The sequence below is a fragment of the Watersipora subatra genome, chromosome 6 (genome assembly GCF_963576615.1).
Source record: "Watersipora subatra chromosome 6, tzWatSuba1.1, whole genome shotgun sequence".
NCBI classification, from domain to species: Eukaryota; Metazoa; Bryozoa; class Gymnolaemata; order Cheilostomatida; family Watersiporidae; genus Watersipora; species Watersipora subatra.
This window is the reverse complement of record NC_088713.1, coordinates 60,859,633-60,882,759: the sequence shown is the minus strand read 5'-3', so window position 1 is coordinate 60,882,759 and position 23,127 is coordinate 60,859,633. Positions and strand designations below refer to the sequence as shown.

Below are 23,127 nucleotides of genomic sequence, written 5' to 3'. Positions count from 1 at the left end.
CCACTACAATATCGGGATACATGTCCTCATCGGCCACAAAAAAAGCATTTAATCGAGGGACAACTCTGCATCTCGTCGTCACTACACCTGCAATTGTAGCAAACTGTATCTCTGCTGTTTTTCTACTATTTTCTCCATATCTTGAGGCATACCTGTCCCTCCTATTGTCTCTATACTTCCTGTCTTAGTCCTTATTACACTCTCGACTTCTTACCCCATACCTACTAACATCACGCTCATACCCACTATTACCGTAATACTTTCTACCACTTCTAGCGCTACTTCTAGGGGAAGATCTACCTGCTGAGTCATAACTTCTTTCCCTACCGCCACTCTGATACTGTGCACGACTGTCAAACTTTGACACCTTTGCTACCTCCATCTTAATCTTGCTTTTTAAGTCAGTACTTTTACCCTCGGCTCTCAAGAATCTATCTGAATTGTTTGCCATCTCACGAGCCCCCAATGCCTCATTTAACAATCCATAAGTTAAATTGGCTTTCTTCATCAGATCTCTACTTACTTCTCTCTCCCTCAACCCGTTAACCGCCACTATAAGGGCAAACCTTATTCTATCTTCACTATTTGCTACTTCAGCATATCTGCCCAAACTCTCTACCCATTGTAAGTACTCTCTATCACTTTCCCCAAGCGTCTGCTTAGCTGTCAGAAACTTATGCCCCTTTACAAACATACTCTCTCATCTACCATAGTAACCTTGCAAAATCTCCACTGCCTCTTCATAAGTAGAATTTGCACATCAGACCCTGCACCTCTTAATACCTCTCTACCATTATGCCCAATAGCTCTCAATAGCGGCACTAACTTAGCTTTATCTCTGATAATAGGCACTCTGTCACCATCATCAACTTCATAACTTTTCCTCTCCACTGCACTCTCAATACATGAATTAATTTCTTCTATGAATCTCTCCCACAAGCCATCACCATGCTCGCCAAACACCAGCTTTGGATAACCGCTCTCCATCACAACACAATACATTTTTTTCCATCACAAATTCACTCTCGTATAAATTTTTGTAATTTCACTTTCTCCGTACACTTAATAAATAATAAATATCCCTACCGCTCCAAAATTGATACCTCACCGCTCCGACACCTCAGGGCCTCACAACTCATCTGCACGACACCACACTACCACACATCACCTCACATGAACGCCCGTGAAAGAGTCCGGTTGCTAACGTTAACTAGCAACGCTACCAGAAAATTATCGCTAAGCCGTAGTCTAAGCTCACTGTGAACTCACCGTGAACTCAAGATCACAAGAGACCTTCAGCTTCGTCTCCAGCCACTCCTAGTTGTCTAAGCCACAGTCATTTAGTCTGTAGTTCTTTATCCCTAAACGTGTTACATTATGAACATATAACAGAGGAACTGGGAAATACCTCTACCAGTTGATATCTTTTGCTTGCAATTAATCTGCGATGTTATTGTAGCCTGTCTACTGCTTTGCAATTTGCTGTAGCTTTAAATTTTGATATCTGTTGTATAAATAAGTACACTTACATGTGAATGTAAGTGTACATGTACACTTACATGATGCGAAGAAGGGCCCGGTCCTGTTCTGTACTCGCTTATATACGGTTCCCTCTACTACAACGTCCTTGAATTCTCGTAACCTCTCGTCATTACCTGTAACTGCCATGACCTCAGACATTAAAGTAGCCTTGTGCACACTAACCCGATTATACAACAAAATCATTCTAAATTTGAAAACCTATTTTTATTTTATATATATATATATTTCATCTATATTCTCATTGATATGTTTGCTATTTTGCAGCCAGAACTGGCTTTTTATGTGCAATAGAAGAGGAGTGATGAGTCAATGAGGAGTCAATCCATTGTAAGCCGTATTAAGATAACCGCAAGGATGCTATTCCCACGACCAAACGAGCGGATGCGAAGTTTGGGAATTTTTATGATAAATGCATGTGCACACAACTTATGAAAAATATTCATCAACAATGAGACGAACCCTTGTATTAAAATTTCATCAACAAATTTAACCATCGTTTTGTAGATCAGTTAAAGTATAATAATGATACCAAACACATATAAGCCTATTTAAATATGTTACCAAGTCTTTTTAAATTATCAAAATTCTTTTAAAACTTATCCATCTGCCCGGATCATACCCAAATAGACAGATTAATTTGACGGAAAATAGTTATTAAAACTTGCTAAGCCTCACTTTTATAAAAGTTAAGACCGAAAATTGAAACGCTGAGCGACAGAGAATAGAACGATTAAGTCTTGCACATTTCACGAAGAAATAACTTTTCACCAGTCTATAGCATTGTCGAATTGCCGAAGGTTTCGGCAATTAACATAGGAGTAAAGAAATCATTTCATTTTCGCCGATTTCAATTTTTTCATTTTCATTTGCCGACACATTTGAGTACTTTCGTATTCTAACTGATGTTCAACGCAGTGTAAGTGAAGGAAATGGCGATGATATGTTTTTAACGGTTCTAATGAGATTATTATAATAATTAATTATAAGTTTGGATGACTACAGAACAATGACTACGTAGTACAGAATTTCTAAAAATCTATATAAATATCACAATTTCGTGATATTGTTAGCTACACTGTATGACGTTTTGAAATGTAAACAAAATTGTGCGTTGGTTTTATATTATTACTATGTTAATAATATTGGTTATTCTAATAATATCAGTGCATTTTACTTCTACTATTGGCCAATATTGCATTTCTCTTTTTGCAGGAGGAGAGATATAAACATATAATCTTTTCCTTTCATTATTGCTATTTGTTGTATATAATAACACCCACACCCAGTACAGGTACATTACAGCTACCATTGCAGTTATCCTACTGCACTGCAGTGCCATTTGACCATAAAATATTTGCATCATTTGCTTGAATAGCTGCGTTCCGATTCATCTTCTTGTTGTGCAATACCTTCCACAGTATTTTCTGACATCAACTCTTCTTCGGCACTTCTGAGTTAGTCAATATTAGCATCCAAACTATTTTTTGGCAAAGCAAAACTTTTACGCATTGCATTTAGCACAAATGCAATGCAAATGCATTGCAAATTTCGCTCTAAATAGCACCTTGACCCTAAAACTAGTCGTTCATCTACCATCGTAAATGTAAACTGTTTTTATATACAATACATGTACTTTGAAGTATCAAAACTGCATTAAACAAGCCTGATTATTAACCACACTATTAGCCTGAGACAAATATCCATTATTTCTTACAGTTGTTGCAGTTAGTAATTAGTAATTAGTAATTTCTATAGTGTTGCTTTCTGTTTTTAAAAAGAAAAAAAATGGAACACTTTGGTGTTGGATATTATGGGTCTGTAAAGATCAAAGGTCAAAGTGGCAGGCAAATGAAGGTGGTGGTTAATTAGAGATTTTACAGTACTTCATCGACTAAATGATCTTGTTGACGGTACATGTTGACTAAATAACCTTTTCGGAAGCTGATTCGGAGATAAATATAATAGTTTTCTATAACTTTAATCAATTCTGTGCTTACATTTACCATAACATATGAAATTCTGAAAATATATTTTTAATATTTATTCACATGTTCAAAATTCATATGTTATAGTAATCCAAAGTGGAAGTTTGAATGGAATTGCATAAAATATTTGGTTTATTTGCAAATTAGTTCATACCTACTTTCAAGCAATTTAATTGAAATTCAATTTAATTATCTTTAAATAATGAAGTATTTAAATAATAAATTTTATTCAGAGTATTGATAGCAGCAATTTATTATTGATTTGTTGACTTTGCTCTCACAAATAGACTTAAAGAAGGGCATTTGAAAATGATGCAGAGCAGATGGCGACTTCGTTGAGAGCAGGTGTAGATAATTTCTACATAGTTCGAGCGCAGTCAGGGCAAGCAATGTCACCATTAGCGATAAGGAATCCTTGAGTGACGAGGTTTTTGTTGCATACAGTGCAGCTGAAGCAGTCAGCATGCCACTGCTTGTCCTCAAATCCTACATACTTCATGGCAGTTCCAAGACCTGTAAGTGGAAACAACTCCATGCAAAAATCAGCGCTATAATAAACAAGGTTGTGGTACATTGAATATTGGGTAATATAATTCATAATGCAATGCTATCTGTTAAATAAATAGTGGTGTATCTAAAATAATACAACAGAGTAATAATTAAAAAAACAGAGTAATTAGTAATTAATAAAAATAAAAGTATGCCATATAAGAAATAGAACAAATATAAATAAAGAATGAAATAAAATGTCATGTAATTAATATAACATAGCATGATTTAATAGACAAATAATGTTAAAACATGAGAATAAAATAAATTATGCATTGTTATAAGTATATACTAAAATATATATATATATATATATATATCATAATATATTAGATTGTCCATGCAAGGAAAAATTTACTTAAAGCCCAAAGATAAAAATTAAATGATATTCGGTGAGTTTCATTGTTATAAAACTACAGTTAATAACAAATGGTGTGAAAAAATTATGTGAAGAGTAAGTTGTTACTAACTCCGCCCACTTTTCAATAATTGAAGCACTTTACATATTTTAGTTGAATACGTATCATACATGAGAAACATACTGTAGCATGTAAGTGAATCATAATTTACACACATACAATAATCTTATATAATATATATTGTTCTATAATAATATACATTATTATATAATAATATTACATCATCTAAATATAATATTTTTATATAATAATATTATATACATGTATATATTATACAATATTATATTATAATTAATAATATATATCAACTATCATAATATGATAGTTGATATATATTATTAATTATTAATTATATTAATTAATTATAATTATATGTTATTATATATATCAACTATAACATATATTAGTAATATATATGTTATGAAAATAATTATATAATATATAGTATTATATGTTAATATATTTTATACAAAACAATATATTATACAAAACAATATACATGTATATTGTTTTGCCAAAAATCTATGTGCTCATGACCAATATAGGTAGGTACACATTTACTTTATGCATTGTATGCTACATGCAAAGCTTTTAAATTGGAAAGCTAACCAGCGATTGGTCGTTCACACTTCATGCAGACTTTAGAGAACTGCTTGACATAGCAGTCGGGGCAGTACGGTATGTCATTCTTCGTAGCAAACTTGATGTGGGCAAGCTCTGTGTTGCATTTAGTGCAAAGAAAACACTCCCTGTGGAATGCCTCATCTTTAAATGTAACTCCTCCGTGGTTGAGTACCTGCAGGAGTCATAATTAGGGCTAGGAGGATAGAAACATATCGCTAAGGATTCCTAATTGTCTTCAAACAAACAAGGTTACATAATAAGTCATCAGATCGTGTATTAGAGTCTGTGGTTGAATCAAGTAACTGTCCAAGGTAAAGGAGTTAGTTAGACAAAATGCGCAATTGATAGCAAATACTTAAGAATTTATGAAACACTAAGAAGTTCCCTTCTATGACAAAAATAAAACGCTGGTGTTAGATCATTAACACTCATCATGAACATTTCTTAGCAAACCAAAAAGATTCCTCTTTGTTTTGCATAACACGCATTCGCAGCTTCCTGTTATCACTGATATTGGGAGCAGGAGTTATCATAACATGATTACCAGTAACTTCCTGCTGTTACTGATATTGGGAGCAGGAGTTATCATAACACGATTACCAGTAACTTCCTGCTGTTACTGATATTGGGAGCAGGAGTTATCATAACATGATTACAAGTAATTTCCAATTATTATTGATATTGGGAGCAGAAGTTATTTTAACACAACTACCAGTAACGTCCTGCTGTTACGGTCATTGGGAGCCGGTGTTATCATAACACAATTACCAGTGACTTCCTGTTATTATTAATATTGGGAGCAGGAGTTATCATAACATGATTCCCACTAACTTCCTGTTTTTATTGATATTGGGAGCAGGAGTTATCATAACACGACCACCAGTAACCTCCTGCTGTTACTGATATTGAGAGCAGGAGTTATCATAACATGATTACTAGTAACTTCCTGTTATCACTGATATTAGGAGCAGGAGTTATCACAACACAATTGCCAGTAACTTCCTGTTATTACTAATACTGGGAGCAGGAGTTATCATAACAAGATTACCAGTAACTTCCTGTTATTCCTGATTTGGAATCAGGAGTTATCATAACACAATTACCAGTGACTTCCTGTTATTATTAATATTGGGAGCAGGAGTTATCATAACATGATTCCCACTAACTTCCTGTTTTTATTGATATTGGGAGCAGGAGTTATCATAACATGATTGCCAGTTACTTCCTGTTATCACTGATATTGGGAGCAGGAATTATCATAACGCGATTACCAGTAACTTCCTGTTATTATTGACATTGGGAGCAGGAGTTATCATACCACGATTACTAGAAGGATTCTACAGTTAAAAAGTGAAACAGCAAGGTAACACTCAGTGATACATTTTCCACTAGATATCCAGCCTGTTACCATAAAATTACTTTAGCTATCTTTCTATACAGTATGTGAAGCCATGCCTTTAAAAATGTACAGAACTGAGTGGAACTGGTATCTCTAGTCTGCAACCAGCTGACACCATGTAGATTTTATCAATCTATATCTATCTAGCTATATCTATTATTGGCTTTTTAGTGGCATAATTAGCATAGTTCTAAACAAAACCTTCAACAGTCAAGCATCGTATGACATTTGAAATGAAAATAAAATGCAAACTGATTTCATAGTGGTACTAGCTGTGCTACCCGGCGTTGCTCGGGTGTTAAAAATCAGCTTATAAACAATGAGAGGTAATGAGAGTTGCCTGCTACTTGCTATTAGCGGGGCACGTTGCCAATGAATAATTTGAGTAAGCTTACTAATAAGAGCCACAGCTTCTCATGATGTTATGCCATGACTTTGCGTCATGACCGAAAGCGTAGCTTATTTTCTACCATATAGTGACATACATCGCTTATTGAATCTATCAAGCTCGTGTGGCTATATTAGTAAGGCGTTTGGACTGGTGAATGGTAGGGTTCGAGATCAAATTTTCTGTAGTACGGATTCTTCATTCCAAGATTTTAATAGCTATAGCTGGTCATATACAACCACAAAATTTGAGAAATATTTATGGATGCTGGCAGGTTTAGTAAACATTGAGTAGCAAGTAGCACCTTTCAAAAGCTCATTTTTTATATTCAAGGTCAAATCATTGCATGATAGCTACTAACAGCTCATTGTCTTACTAGCAACTTGTCTTTGTGGAAACAAAACTCCCTCCAGCTGCTCATTGTTATGGGAACACGACTTACTATAGGTGATCATTGTTATGGGAACACAAATTCAATATAGCTGCCTAATGTTATGGAAAGACAACTCTCTGTTTAGAGACACAACTCGCTCTAGTAATGCATGTTTATCCCCATAAACTGAAGGAAACATCCCACGCTAGCAACTCATTGTTATGGAAACACAACTCACATCATGACATTTTCCACATTTCCTGGCAAACTTTTCGTTGTAGCAAATCATGCAGCAGAGGGCATCATCGTCGCGGGGTACGAAATTGTTGTTCCCGATAGGCTTCTGACAGAAAAAGCACAGAAAACATGGGCTGTGAAATCGCTTGCCGTTGTACTCAAATTTCTGTTGACCTGCAAGAGTGTAAAACACTTGAAGCGACTACATCTCGTTAACACTCAGGTGGTTTAGTGATCAGCCAGCATATGAAGACATATAATCCTAGCAGACTATGAGTTTTTAGGTCATTTCTAGCCCGAGTCTCCCAGGTATTGTAGGCGAGACATCTATATGTGCATCAAACTCTTAATGCTCGTTAAACTGTAGTTGCAAATTAAAGTTCAACTACAATCATGAGACTAACTTTAGAGTTGTCCTCTACTGTCTTTTTTAATAGACACTATCCAGTATATCTTTCACGAATCGTTAGACCGTAATAAAGTTTTTTGTTTAGATTTGAGGTATTTTGTTACGATTTGTCTAGACATTGTTAGTTTAATGTTGTTAGTCATTTTCATTAGGTAGAAACCTAAGGACTTCAAATCAGTTACATCAATTGGGGTTTGGGTATCTGCGTGATGACTAAAAATATCCTAATTATTTAAGTGTGATTTTTAAAAAATAGCGGTGAAAGCCTAAGGGTTTCGAATTGTTTAGTAATGACCTCAAATCTGAGCGCATTACAATACGCCTAGATTCGAGGTTTTCCTGCGGATGATGCACTGAGACTAGCATACACTAATTGAAAGCGAAACTACTCATAGTTCAGATAGCCAGTTGGTCACATTATTAGGAATAGTGTAGACTTCTAACTATGTTATTTATTGACCCAATTAGGGTGATGAAAGTAGTGAACAGACAACTCCTTAACATTATTTTTTAACAGATTGCTACAGTTTATTTCAATGTCGGATGACCAAAAGTATAAAGAGATCTGTCAGTATTTTCAACATAGTCTAATGAAATTGCTCAGGGAAAATGCCACTAAAACCATCAATCTTTCTTGATTATTGTAAAGGAAAGCATGGAGACTAATATTTGAAATTGTGCTCTCTCTCTCTGTTGCAAAAAATGACAATTTTTTAGTCACTAAACACGCTTATGTATGGCTTTGTTTTCTTTGATGAAAAACATTGTTAAAACAAATTCTTATATGATCCACTGTGGCATATACATCATGTCCCCAAACTCATTAATGACATCGTAGTAAATGGCATTGTAGGAAATTATATTATATATTATTATAGAAAATTACCACAATTATACAACTTACACCAAATTGTAGTAGATTTATTTGAAAGTATCGAAATTTTTATGTCATTAGCCATTGTTATTGATATTGGAGGTTCTGACTGTCAGGATGCTTCAAGATCAAAATCGATAAAATCTGATCGTGATTAAAACGCTCGAATCAAACAATTATGACGCCTATAGTTGCAAAAAGACCCACAGGATAGAGACACATAAACTTGAACACAATTGTCTGTATCAACTATAACAACGATAGCGACTTGTAACATATTCGGTACATATTTTTTCTAGATGTTTTAACCGCAATCAGATTTTATACCCTGATACGACATCGTAGTAAATGGGGTGGCAAAAATCACCAAAATTATGGTTCAATCACATTTAGCTAAAGCCAATTTAATTGATGTTTTAAGTAGTAGCTAATCTAACTAATTAAATACACCAATCACCAGCTTTCTCTCTAAAGTGCCAGCCAATCACGCACAAGCAGAAATATTAAAATTATCACAAGATCTAAATTAGCTCAGAGATGATTGGATGGTGTGAGAAACTGGCTAGTGGTGACAACCTTTCTTGTCTCAGATAGATTATCAAAAAAGAGCTAAGATTCAAGTCTTTGTTTATCTTTCTATTCTTAAAGATGAGCCACCAAAGTGTTGCCAACCATCCTATCAAATTGAGGACACACTTGACTGAGACACAAACTTCACAGTCTAACAAATCAAGCGCACCGATCTGTTGATCTACAAATACCATTCTAATGTGCTGTAAATTTTACACCTGATCAAGGCCAGTCTAGCCTGCTTTTAAACGGTTTCCTCGAAGTCAAGCATGATCTGTTTTTTCTCGACTCTTACCATGTTTAAAGGTTTTGTTGCATTTGTCACATCGCTGGGCAAAGAGATTATCATAGCAGTCCGGGCAGTACAGGCCCTCATCCTTTCCAACAAACTGCTGATTGGCAAGTGAGGCTGGAGGAGAAGAGAATATACAGTTTATAGACAAACATACCAAGACTATTAATTCTCAAGCATGAATAAACAACAATATTTGCTATAATAGGAGCTGTAATATATAATAGTTTTATTCTAGTTATTACAATATATTTATTATATAATATATAATAATTATACAATATATTATGATAATATATTATTGCATTAAAGTAATATATTATAATATTTAATAATAATATATATAATATATTATATATATAATATAAAATATATAAATATATTATTATATACTATTAATTATTATTATATATTTATAATAATATTATAAATATATTATTATATATATAAAATATATATATATAATATAATATAACTTTATTATAGTATATTATAATACTATTATAATATTTGCTATATAGCAGTGGTTGATAATAATTATTAATACTCGTCCGATTGTCGTCTGGGAGTGTTAGAAAAAAGGATAACAACGCACGCGGATCGAACCCAGATATATGGATTGCCAGCCAAGTGCTACCAACTGCGCCACTCAGCCTTTTTTCCATATCTAAGAATAATTGTGCACATAGTTGTTACACGTAATTATTGCTCGTGTAACTAATAGTAGTGGTTGGTAATAGTTATTATTAATTTTATTGTTGAAAAAATATATTTTCTTTAGTTTGCCAGCAATCTCTGCACACTGAAGTTACAAAGTTTGTATCTTACTCTTCACATCATAGCCTGTAGAACTTTAGTTTTTTGATAGACTTGCTATCAGCGTCTGTGATAGGTTAAAGTTGTAAATCTGTTAAAAGGACATACCAACCTTTACAGTTCCAGCAGTTGAAGCACTGCTCATGCCAATGTCTGCCCTTGTAAGAGAGGTCCTTGAAGTCGGTTCCGATGGGCTTAGCGCATGCCTCACACCTGCAATGAGAGGCTTGTTAGCGTCGTACATGTGATACCGAATCGTACAACTTGGGCTAAGACAATGGTCATAGCGATGAGTTACTGACGGCCACTATCGGTCAACTTTGAGTATTGCTTTGTCATTAGCAAGAATGCTTGTTTGTTTGTTTGCTTTATTTCATCATTATTATATGAATATACAAAAGAAATGAAAACTAGACAACGAGCATTCAGAGAAGGTGATGATGAGGCCATGTGCGCGATAGCAAAAGCTAATATTTAGTGCGGATCTAAGTGGCAGATTACAGGCAAAAACTACTTAAACATTATAGTTAAAAATGTTATCTCAATAGCCATGCCCTTAAACTCCTCTTAAAACTTAACGTGTTTTGTATACTGCAAATAGAAATAGGCAGTGTGTTCCATAAAGCATCTTCTTTATAAATTGTTCTTTTGTGACCAGCAGTGGAAGATGATTTAGGTAGAGGTAAGTTGAATTTTGAATTTCGAGTGAAATAGTGCTGGGAGGGATGAGAATATGATGAGTAAAGATATATGAGCTCTAAGCAAAGTCCGAAATTTAAACAACTGACTGACATTCAAAATGTTGCATGTTTTAAATAGATCCTGAGTCGAGAAAAAAAAAGGTTTCTTGTTAATAATGTGAACTACTCTTTTTGATAAATAAATAGTTTTTCAAGATAAATTAATTGAGCATTCTCCCAGGCTTCAATACAATTTGAAATTTTTGAATTGATCATTGAGTTATAAAGTAAAATTAAATAATTTTATGGAAAATAAAAAAATAATTGGTACAATGTAATATGGACTTGTCCAAAAAACCCAAAATTAAAACTTCACTCGATTTAATAAGCTCTTATTTTACAGCTGACCTAATTAAATTTATATTAATAAATATTAAATACATATTATAGTACAGTGAGTTATATATTAAATGGCATTAAATCAGAAGATTACTCTTACATAGAAAAAGTAAAACTTTTAATTCTTTTATTTCATAGATTTATTGAATGTTTGAGGTAATAACAATCATTTAACTGTTCTACAAGCCTTCGTTTTTGCGTCATTTATTTTTATTGCTAAGTGTTACCCATAAATTAATTTGCAGATAATGGAACATATTTGGATACTTACTTATAATGTATAATATGGTTAGTTAGCTGGCAATATATAACAACAATAAAAGTAGCAATTAAATTGAGATCTTGGTATCTTCAGGGCACTTAGATGAGCATATAATTAAATCAAAGGGTTCTTCCTTAAAGATTCATTCACAGTTGCTAGACTAAAAACTTGCTGAACCGTGTTTGATACTGCAAATTCTACTATCCCTAGTAGTGATATTACTATTAATACTGCTACTGGAACCACTCGCTGTTGCTACTACTACTACTACTACTACTACTACTACTACTACTACTACTACTACTACTACTACTACTACTACTACTACTACTACTACTACTACTACTACTACTACTACTACTACTACTACTACTACTGCTACTACTACTGCTACTACTACTGCTACTCACTACCAGGGTGTCAGGGTAGCCTAGCAGTAGCGCCTTTGACTGTTAACCTTGGGGTTGGTGGTTCAAGTCCTGCTTAAAGCCGATCTGACAAAAAGCTCAGCTCCTTCAATCCTAAATTGCTGGGTCTTTTGGGTCTACACCATAATTTGGAGGCCTCCTGTACCAAACTGGCACCGTGGGCACGTTAAAGATCCACTTCTGTCCTTTGCACATTGGGCAAGCAAAATGGCTACCTGGCTCTGTCAGACTGGATGTGTTGCAAAGGAATCCCTTCAGGTAAATCTGACAATTCCGGAAGTAGTAAATATTGAGATCTGGGTCACCTCTTCTCTACCATACTGCTCGACCCAAGCATGCATCGCCAAGATGCAGGGCATTGTTGATTTCTGATATACAGCAAGCCACTGCTACTGCTGCTATTACTAATACTAATATTGTAAATCAATACATGTGTGTACAAAAATCTTGGATAAAAAATATGTTTTTGCAAAGTGGCCATCGTTTTGAAGATTCCTCTGGCAGCAGTATTTGTATTAATCCTGAATTGTACTATTGTGTAGACCTTTGAGAAATGCAGCCCAAACTTCCTCTTTGACAACCGTGTCATGTACACTATTCACTTGACGAACATTCCATCTAACACTCTAATAACATAACATTTGTTTGCTACACGTATGCCTTTTGCAAACTTGGTGACATCATATATGCCTTTTTCAAACTTGGTGACATCATATATGCCTTTTTCAAACTTGGTGACATCACATATATGTAGCTAACAATATTTTAAAATAATTAAAATGTTTCTTACGCATTGTGAGCTGAATTTCTCTAGGAAGACCTCATAATCAACTCATCAAAAACAATTTTGCTTAACTTTTTTTGAATTTGAGTAAAAGATTGTCCGGAGAGAAAGTACAGATAAATATATATGACTTACGCGTCAGCAAACTTGGAGTCATAGCACGGCAGACATGTTGGTTGGTCGAGTCTGAGCACATAGCGCTTGCCGGCCAACGATGTGTCACAGTGAGCACAATTATAGTGCTCCATTTTGCCTTCAAATCTTTAACGTATTCTAGTACTGTCAGTACTGTGTTCTTCTATTAAAAGATAGCATTTAGTGATGATGTCATAGCTATTACAGCAACTCCATATTGTTGCCAGCTTACAGTATTATTGAGTACCTCGAGTAGCGCATGTGAGAGAAGGATTTAGCTGAAGGCAACATCATCAGGATAGGTGAGCAGATTTGTGTTCATAAGGAAAGTCACTTTATTTTTATCCTAGTTAGGACTTTGACTTTTGACATGTGACGTTGACTGTGACTTTCGGCGCTTGTTGTCATACAGATAGCATTGGTTGGTCGCAAGATAGGAAAAGTAACCTTTGATATAATGCAGAGTATGGAAAATAATCATACAACAAGTATTGTGCATTTTTCAGCGACTCATTGCATTTTTACTAAAGTTATCGATTACCACATGTGTTTGAGAAGCCATAGACCAAGTATCTTGCTGATGCACCCAACAAATAGCTTTATTTAATAGTGTTCATTTTTTTTGAATAGCGCTGCCTGCGAACCTATCTAAGTAAACCGCTGTCGGCTAATATATTCAGAATTAGGGTCTTTTAAGGTTTCACTACATGACCCAAAAGTAGGTGTAAACAGTCTTCTGTGGTCGTGAATGAATTTCTGTGCTTTTAGAATAGAAAGAGAGCCAGCATGGAGCATTACAGCTGCACATACTGTGACACGCCCCTGACAGGAATGCGATATGTCCTCCGTCAAGATCAGCCCACCTGTCTCACTTGCTTTGAAGACAAATTCGCTGACAAGTAAGTTAAAACGCCAACTAGCATGTTCAATATAAGATCTAAGGCTACGTGCCAGCAACAAAAAATGAAAAGTGTTAATCGGCGTGAATAACATCCGATACTGCTCGCGAAAGTTTCTTTAGACCAGTATTTCTTTAATCGTTCTCATTGCTGTACCTCCTACAATTGACAAGAGTAATCTTGCACACCTTGTTTTGAATTAAACAAAACGTTTAAAAACAATGAAAAACAGTCAAATTCTGCATAATTTCATATATTATATGAAAGTAATATGTTATGGTAAGATTATTTTAAGAAGTATTACATTTCCATGCAGCAACATATTAACTTGTTAATATGTTGTTAATTGTTAAACCTATATCAGCAACATGTTAACTTGTTAACATGTTGTTAATTGTTAAACCTATTTCAACAACATATTAACTTGTTAATATGTTGTTAATTGTTTAACCTATATCAGCAACATATTAACTTGTTAATATGTTGTTAATCGTTAAACCTATTTCAGCAACATGTTAACTTGTTAATATGTTGTTAATTGTTAAACCTATATCAGCAACATATTAACTTGTTAATATGTTGTTAATCGTTAAACCTATTTCAGCAACATATTAACTTGTTAATATGTTGTTAATCGTTAAACCTATTTCAGCAACATGTTAACTTGTTAATATGTTGTTAATTGTTAAACCTATTTCAGCAACATGTTAACTTGTTAATATGTTGTTAATTGTTAGACCTATATCAGCAATATATTAACTTGTTAATATGTTGTTAATTGTTAGACCTATATCAGCAACATATTAACTTGTTAATATGTTGCTGCAATATGTTAATAATAATCAGCAACTTTTTTCCTGTCTCTTCTCCGCTATAATTTAATCAAAGTGTGGCTCTTTTGGGTGAGTGAGTATATCCAAAACATTGTGATTTTTCCTTATTGGGAGTATTCTAAGTTGTGATTAGTTACAAGAAGAATCTTAACTCCGATGTTTTTGAGATCACAGATGCACTTTTTTCATTTTCACGATTGATTCTTGCGAACAACAGCTTGACTACTTAGGAGTGCTTGCAACTCTAATTGGAAAGCCTCCCTGATGACAACATAAAAATTTAGACTTAAGCGAATAAAATTATGTGAAGTTTTGATTCAGGTCAACCATCCTCAACAAATCAAATTATAACCGTTGTTATACAACTTTAAACAGATTCACCTGATATTGCTGCCACATCACTAGTCATGATCAACTTACATGCTCGCGGCAAGAAAATACATATTTTTATTACAACACTTTGGCTGATTGTTTGTTTCAGTGGCTGTGCTAATGCTGTGAACACTGCAGAAAACCTGTTGCTGCCACTCACCATTATAGAATGCGTTTCCAATTTATGGTATTTTAAAACCTTTTAGGGAGCCGAATCTAAAACATCTAAAAATGAAAAAAACTTTTGTGATATTTTCCTACTAATTTGTCCTACTAAATTCTGTACTATAAAAAAAGTCATGTCTGTCAATTAGTTCAAAGCCAAGCTAACAGCAGCTGAAAAAAATTGCTGTACTCTGGAATTGAACTGTGACTGCCCGTTTTGCAAACTGGCACATTACCACTACACTACTCAGCCACCTTCCCAGTTCACTGAATAACTCTGCACATAAAGATTACTCATGATGATCTCTCATGGTGCACAAGACTGCCCAGTGTACTAATATATAGTAATAAGATTTACTGTTGTACCTGTTAATGATCCTTAGTAGGAGCACGTATTACAATGACGTTCTGTTACAGGTACTATGCCGCCATTGATATATTACGCATTAATTTGACACTCTATTGCAGGTGTTACGAGTGTAACAAACCAATAGGAACTGACTTTAAAGATCTGTCATACAAGGGTAGACACTGGCATGAAGAGTGTTTTAAATGCTGGGCGTGCCAAGGTAAGAGCAGCGAATCATTCGTTACAGCTGTTAGCCCGAGGCAACATTTCTACTTTTCCCATCAACAATGGCCAACAGCATAGGAATACATTTTTTGCATTATTAGTTTATGTGACACGAAATAATGGTAGAAATTATTTTTTATTTAAAACATTAAGTTTTTCAAAGCAAGAAAATATTTCACATGACTTTTTGGTGTGTGATTTACAGATAGTAGAGCTACTTGAAGTTAGGTAAAAAATGTCTTACCAACAGATGATATAGAGAGATCTTTACTTTGCTAGCTGTAGGATGGCATGTGAATAACTAACATGGCGCTCATCATCTTGACACAGATGAAGGGGACAGCATCTCATCATTGCTTTGTGCACACTTCAGTAAACGTTCACTCTCTAGAAATATAAGGCAGCATGCAAAGATTATAAAAATTAATGACCTTTAGAAAAAAGCATCAATGTTTACTGCATCAAAGCTAAATGTAACTAATGTAGCGTACTATTAGTGGTAGTCGTCTTACCATGTCTGTGTAATGTTCCGTTTAACTATAACAATAAATTTTGTGCACCTTAGGATCATTAGCCAATCAGCAGTTTGTTGGCAAAGATGATGGTCTTTACTGTCCAACTTGCTATGATACCAACTTTGCTCTCAGGTGTGACAGATGCAACAACACTTTCAAACATGGTAAGATAACTCTCAATTCTGCTTGACTTACATTCTCAAGACAATAGTTGTGAGGTATGGAATGACATGGTAGTCTCATGAAGTATGACATGCTATGGTTTGACGTGGTATAACATAGTATAATGTGGTATGATTTGGTTTGGTATGGTGTCATGTAGTATGGTGTAGCAAGGTAAGGTATGATGTGGTATACCATGAAATGGTATGACTTGGTATGATATGTTGTGGTGTCACAAACTGCTGCATGGCATGCATGATATGGTGTCATGTAGTCATGTAGTATGGTATAGTATGGTGTGATATGGTATGATGGGATGTGATGTAGTGTGGTATGACATGATATAACATGGTGTGGCATGGTGTGGTATGGTGTGGTACGATATTGGCTAACTTGAGTAAACTAGTATCTGTATTGTTAAACTTACTAATAAGAGACGTGAGAGCAAGATTTAGTGACGTTGGGCATAACGCAGAGTTGCTGTGCATATTTTAACCCAAATAGTAATTCACATCGCCCAATGAATACATCGCATTCCGTAAATCTCAATTGGTTAGCTAGTCATCTTACGAACAGGGGTTCAGAGATCAAATCTTTTGCAATACGTCTTTTTAATTGCTAGATTTTAATAGCTACAGCTGAACAGACATCGAATGATGACATACGATGACAAACTTTGAGATTTATATATATTGATTATCGTAACTGATGATTAATACTTCAATTTTTTCCACAGTTTAATCAAATCAACATAGGAAGTCTTAAAAAACTAATCTGTAGTTAATTTTGTATAATCTTTATTATACATAGTAGCTTTTTTCAAGTTTGATTCTTAAAAATATTTTGTCAGTTGTTAAGGTTGAATGCAAATAACTCTAAGAATAGAAAACTTTTGTTGCTATAAGGTCTTGCTGCTGTAAATTTTACACACATTAAATATAATTTGTGATAGCAAGCTTACCCACAAACAAAACAAGTAGGTTGTAGATTTTTTTACATGTAGCTTAAGTACCTGTTGTAGGTTTACCTGCATGCAGCATAAATACTTTTTGTAGGTTTTTCTGCATGCAGCATAAGCGCCTGTTGTAGGTTTTTCTACATTTAGCTTAAGTACCTGTTGTAGGTTTACCTATGTAGAAACCTGGACTGTAAGTTATCTAATATTACTGATATTACAGGCCAGCAGAAGTTTGAATACTCAGGCAAGCGCTACCACGCCCAGTGTTTCCTCTGCGCCATATGTCAGCAGTCCATCGGCAACAACAACTTTGTACCAAGGGAAGAGGACACCCTCATATGCATGCCATGCTATAATGATAACTTTGCTAAGAGGTGCGGCAAGTGTGCTGAGGTGAGAATCATATTTTGCAACATTTTTATTTAGCACTTTGAAGCTTGTACCCGAGATAATTCGGAGAAATGTTTGATATTTGGACACGATCGACCACAAAATGTAGAAACGCATAAAGTTTACACGGACTAACAGACAGACAAACAATTACAAAGCAGTGCTTGTTAATATAGGCAAAAAATCACTTGCCTAAAATATTTACTTTAAACAACCCGTGTGATGATTTGACAAATGTAACCAATGTTTTTGACTAATGATTTGACTCTGCTAGTGAGTGCGATTTTGTGTGGACAATTTGTTATTTCCATGCCGACAGCTTACCTATCATAGTAAACGCCGAACTGAGAATCGCCACAACAAACTGAGGACCACAAACTGGTGACCTCAGTTGTGGTGACCACAAACTGAGGTCGCCACACCAAATTTTCAGTCTCCATCTTTATTGGTCCACTGCATACTTCATACCATCTTGCACGAACCAATAAAACCTTTTTGGTTTATCTCTTTCATTTGTTTTTGGTAGCTCCATTAAAACACTTTACTTTTTAGTATGTGAGTGAAATGTGTGATATTTAAATCAAATATCATCACTCAACTAGTAATAGAACCTCAAGAGAGGACAACATTAAAAATAAAGTGCTGTACTCTCAAGAGAGGACAACTTCTATGGAAAAATATAGGATGATTAATAAGACAGCTATACTTACTTACCTGCGAGTCTTGTGTGCTAGTCTACTGTCAGTTTTACAAGACTTCGGCCGATTTACATATTTATACCGTGTATTTTTTTACAGATTTTGCATAATGCATGGTTAGAAAAGTGCGTCTAACACTATAATTAGTATAATTATTTTTTATAATTATAATATGTTATACCATTATTATTCTCTCTGGTATCAAAGGTACACACTAAATTCAGCCTAGCCTTAGTTCATTCCCATGCAATAGCATTACATAAAGGGGCGCGCTATTGACTCTTAGTAAACATTTAGCACAATTAACCTAAAACTCGTACACCATGTAGGTCTTGCTCCACGGCGGAGTGACATTCAGGGATGAAGCCTTCCACAGAGAGTGCTTTTTCTGCTATAACTGCCATGCCGAGCTTGCTCATGTCAAATTCACAACCAAAGATGACAGACCGTACTGCTCTGATTGCTATGTTAAGAACTTTGCTAAGATCTGTCTCAAGTGCGACCAACCAATCGCTGGTGAGATATAACAAATTCATATCTGTGCAAATGAAGATATAGAGAAACAATGATACAGAGGTAGGAGTTGGGAATACAAATAGAGATGATGCTAGAAATTTGAATGCTGATGTGGATAAAAAAATGTGGAGACAGGTAGAAGTAAAAATGTAAAGACAGGTGGAGGTAGAAATGTAAAGATAAGTGGAGATAAAAATGTGGAGACAGGTAGAGGTAAAGCTTTGAAGACAGGTGGAGGTAGAAATGTGGAGGTAGAAATGTAAAGATAGGTGGAAATAGAAATGTAGAGACAGGTAGAGGTAGAACTGTGGAGACAGGTGGAGATAGAAATGTGGAGACAGGTGGAGGTAGAAATGTGGAAATAGGTGGAAGTGGAAATGTGGAGACAGGTAGAGGTAGAACTGTGGAGACAGGTAGAGATGTGGAGACAAGTGGAGGTGGAAATGGGGAGACCGATGGAGGCAGAAATGTAGAGACAGGTGACGTAGAAATGTAGAGACAAGTGGAGGTAGAAATGTGGAGACAGGTGGAGGTAGAAATGTAGAGACAGGTGGAGATAGAAATGTAGAGACAGGTGGAGGTAGAAATGTAGATAGGTGGAGGTAGAAATGTAAAGATAGGTGGAAATAGAAATGTAGAGACAGGTGGAGGTAGAAATATGGAGACAGGTGGAGGTAGAAATGTAAAGACAGGTGGAGATAGAAATGTGGAGACAGGTAGAGGTAGAACTGTGGAGACAGGTAGAGGTAGAGATGTGGAGACAAGTGGAGGTAGAAATGTAGAGACAGGTGGAGGTAGAAATGTAGAGACAGGAGAGGTAGAAATGTAGAGGCATGTGGAGGTAGAAATGTAGAGACAGGTGGAGGTAGAAATGTGGAGACAGGTAGAGGTAGAAATGTAGAGACAGGTGGAGGTAGAAATGTGGAGACAGGTAGAGGTAGAAATGTAGAGACAGGTGGAGGTAGAAATGTAGAGACAGGTGGAGGTAGAAATGTGGAGACAGGTAGAGGTAGAAATGTAGAGACAGGTGGAGGTAGAAATGTAGAGGCGGGTAGAGGTAGAAATGTAGAGTCAGGTGGAGTTAAAAATGCAGATTGAAATTTTACATTTTTAAAACAAGTCAATTAACCAAAACTGCACAGATCTTTTTGTACTTTCAGGACTTGGAGTTCCAACAAAATACGTAGCTTTTGATGGTAAACAATGGCATGCTGAATGCTTCATGTGTACCGTCTGTGACAAGTCTCTGGTTGGACAAGGGTTCCTCAAAGTAGATGATAACGTTGTTTGTCCAGATTGCGCCAAAAATATGTAGATTTTCTGCACCTTTTTGAAACCTATACTAAAATGGAGACTCCATCTTCATCTTTCTGTCTGTACTCGAAGTCATGAATAAATGTTTTAGGCTGTAATCAGCTGGTAATATTATCACTATAATATTATTACAATAAACACAGTAAGTACGTAATAAACCTTAGCTTAGTTGACAAATTTAAACCTGAAGTGATTCGAAATTCAAAAAACAACCAACAATCAATTTAAGGCTCAAAAGAACTAGCTATACCTATGCTATTAGTTCTTGAACTTGTAACTAGTAGATAGTGGATGAAGAACTTTGATTTTAAAATGAGCCATTGAGGGAGAGTCCACTAGGCTGAACTGGTTGGTGAACTGATTATCAAGCTAGGGAGCGGAGTGCAAAGATCGCTAAACAAGTTGTCACCAAATGTTGATCTATGGCGACTCGATTCACACATTCATGACCACAATTGTGGTAAGCGACTTTGATGAGCTAACTTTAAGAGTTTTCATGTGAGAAAATAGTTCCACTAGCATGACTTCTTTTACCAGTGAAAGGTATACAAAACAGGTGATAACGGAGGAAACCTGACTCGCTACAAATAAAAAGTGTCAGCTCCTTAGAATACATCTATAGAAAAGCAAGTTGAGTAGGGCTGAACACATAAGTAGTGCCACAGGCTAGGCAGTCTTCAGAGCTGTTCATAATCTACCTGATTTTACATCCCAATGCCATTTGATGCATGGGGGGGACAATCCCCAACAGTATAAAACAAAGTGACCACGCCTGTGGATGGTTTGAACTGCATCATGAGTATTGACAGTTAGTTTAAATATCCTTTTCTACTTTCCAATCTGTCAGCTAGATTCCATGTTAAATTAAAAACTTACAATGGTTTTATTCGCAAGTGTATGTGCCTCTGCTGAATAAACTACAGACAATTCGGTCATCTGTTGGCATTTGATTAATATCTCTACCTTAGATACAACTTAAGTCTCCAAACAAATGAGCCAATAATAGTAGTGCTCTCTATGGTAAATATGATTTGAAGAAAGGCTTTGAAGCAGGAAACTCGTCTTCCAAAAAAGAAAAAAGACTTCTACAACAGTGAGACGCTGTAACTGCAACTGAATGTGATTTGCTGGCATATTTCTCCAAGAAGAAACAATCCATCCACACGGTCACGTGTGTAATGTTTGGTTATATGACAATTATAATAGCTAATAAGGAAATCTTCTGAAACAGTACTAATAGTATGATCTACAAATTTGCAATTCATGTTTACTAAAGCACTTTACTTGCTTTTAACCGTTGAATTTGAGTTCAGACTGATATCCACCAATTGTCAGTGTAAACTGTTATGCTAGATAGACAACAAGACTAATTAAGATTACTAACAAGACAGTTCGCCTAGCATATAGTAGAATCAAGAATATATATAGAAAACTTCGATCTTTAAGGAAAGCTGTGAGCTAAATATAGATTTAACACAATTGCCAGTTTATAACTGGTTGAACAACTTGTATTTAACATATGATGAAAATAAGCAAATTAGTTTGAGTCCCTAAACGGTTTTAAGGGCATTCTCCGCTACTCATATAGTGAAGGCATTGAATTTAAGGCTATGTACAGGCTCGCTAAGAATAAAAGCAATAAAATCTTCTGCAGAAACTTCAACAGAGTAGAGCTCCTCATGCACCTACAAAAGCCAATGAGAGAAGGTAACTCCTCAAGTTCAGCCTACAACCTCAGCAGATGCTGAAAACTGCCTATTATCGATAGTCTAAGACTCTAAGGCTATAAAAAAAACTAAATATGCAGCAAAGTGGAGCATACTTAGCTTGAGTATTTTTAGTAGTAATTATTAATTATTAGTTAATTAGTAATTAATTAGTAATAATTATAACTAATTATTAGTGATTTAATCTTTAGTAATCAAATTCAAAGCACTAATTGCCACCAGTAATAACATCAGAAGCCACACCAATCTTAGTTTTGACAAAACTACCCTCAGAACGTCTGTCTACAATAAAATTTAGAATGAACCTACGCAAACACTGTTTTAGATATAAGTGTATATCGGATCTTAATCAGGTTTTCACCAAGTAATATGATTTTTATGGTTTCATATTTATTTATTGGTTTTTAGTCAGTATCAGGTTTTATGAGCATATATACAAACATTTTTATTTCTCTTACTGAGACAAATACACACTTACTTAAACTTTTAAAAACTTTAATAGTTCAGTTACATAAAGCTGCAAAACAACTAGAAAACTTATCCAACTGTTTCTTATTTTAAAATCTAGTTTGCCTTAGTCTCAAATGGTCGGAATGATTGTTTTCACTGAAGGAAAAACAACTTTATGTTATCTGGACAAAATTCAGCTATAAACATCTACAGTAGAATGTAGATTGTTTAGTGAGCATGATGCCAGGTGTTAATAATTTATAACAGCTCTCTGAGAGTATGTATATCAATGATACTGATGACATTGTTTAAGATTTAGGAGACGATAACATTGTAATCACAACGTCAGTTAATAAAAATTTGCGCCAGTTAATAAACATTTGCGTTAA

The 23,127-nt window shown here is 35.0% G+C and overlaps 3 protein-coding genes across 11 annotated transcripts in view; 1 reads left to right on the top strand and 2 right to left on the bottom strand.

The window, feature by feature from the left end:
- Nucleotides 1–3,753: 3,753 nt before the first annotated feature.
- LOC137397940 (four and a half LIM domains protein 2-like) lies at nucleotides 3,754–16,274 on the bottom strand. Of its 2 annotated transcripts, none has more exons than XM_068084033.1 (7): nucleotides 16,253–16,274; nucleotides 13,166–13,328; nucleotides 10,590–10,690; nucleotides 9,665–9,778; nucleotides 7,518–7,690; nucleotides 5,105–5,291; nucleotides 3,754–4,040 (listed from the first exon to the last, which is right to left on the bottom strand). In XM_068084033.1, the coding sequence occupies exons 2-7, from the start codon at nucleotides 13,276–13,278 to the stop codon at nucleotides 3,886–3,888; spliced, it is 843 nt and encodes a 280-aa protein (XP_067940134.1). In that variant the 5' UTR covers nucleotides 13,279–13,328; nucleotides 16,253–16,274; the 3' UTR covers nucleotides 3,754–3,885. The 2 variants fall into 2 exon arrangements, with proteins under 2 accessions (XP_067940134.1, XP_067940133.1); XM_068084032.1 differs by lacking the exon at nucleotides 16,253–16,274 and adding an exon at nucleotides 15,801–15,943.
- Nucleotides 13,938–18,444, top strand: LOC137397946 (four and a half LIM domains protein 2-like). The gene is made up of 5 exons (XM_068084041.1): nucleotides 13,938–14,064; nucleotides 15,903–16,003; nucleotides 16,574–16,687; nucleotides 17,864–18,045; nucleotides 18,409–18,444. The coding sequence occupies exons 1-5, from the start codon at nucleotides 13,952–13,954 to the stop codon at nucleotides 18,442–18,444; spliced, it is 546 nt and encodes a 181-aa protein (XP_067940142.1). The 5' UTR covers nucleotides 13,938–13,951.
- Nucleotides 18,445–22,047: 3,603 nt separating this feature from the next.
- Nucleotides 22,048–23,127, bottom strand: part of LOC137397925 (F-actin-monooxygenase mical1-like) — a 79,502-nt gene continuing 78,422 nt past the window's right edge. For all 8 annotated transcript variants that reach the window (XM_068084005.1, XM_068083997.1, XM_068084003.1 and 5 more), the window contains one exon: nucleotides 22,048–22,246. Coding sequence is in view for 7 of the 8 variants with exons in the window: in XM_068083997.1 (XP_067940098.1) it covers nucleotides 22,138–22,246 (109 nt within the window). In the remaining variant the exon portion in view is untranslated. The remainder of the gene's footprint in view (nucleotides 22,247–23,127) is intronic.

Coding starts and splice junctions, on each gene's coding strand:
- LOC137397946 (XM_068084041.1), top strand. CDS start 13,952: ATGGAGCATTACAGCTGCACATACTGTGACACGCCCCTGACAGGAATG. Junction 14,065..15,902: donor GAAGACAAATTCGCTGACAA/GTAAGTTAAAAC, acceptor ACTCTATTGCAG/GTGTTACGAGTGTAACAAAC. Junction 16,688..17,863: donor CAACAACACTTTCAAACATG/GTAAGATAACTC, acceptor CTGATATTACAG/GCCAGCAGAAGTTTGAATAC.
- LOC137397940 (XM_068084033.1), bottom strand. CDS start 13,278: ATGGAGCACTATAATTGTGCTCACTGTGACACATCGTTGGCCGGCAAG. Junction 7,691..9,664: donor CAACAAAACCTTTAAACATG/GTAAGAGTCGAG, acceptor ACACTCTTGCAG/GTCAACAGAAATTTGAGTAC. Junction 4,041..5,104: donor GTGTGAACGACCAATCGCTG/GTTAGCTTTCCA, acceptor TTCCACTTACAG/GTCTTGGAACTGCCATGAAG.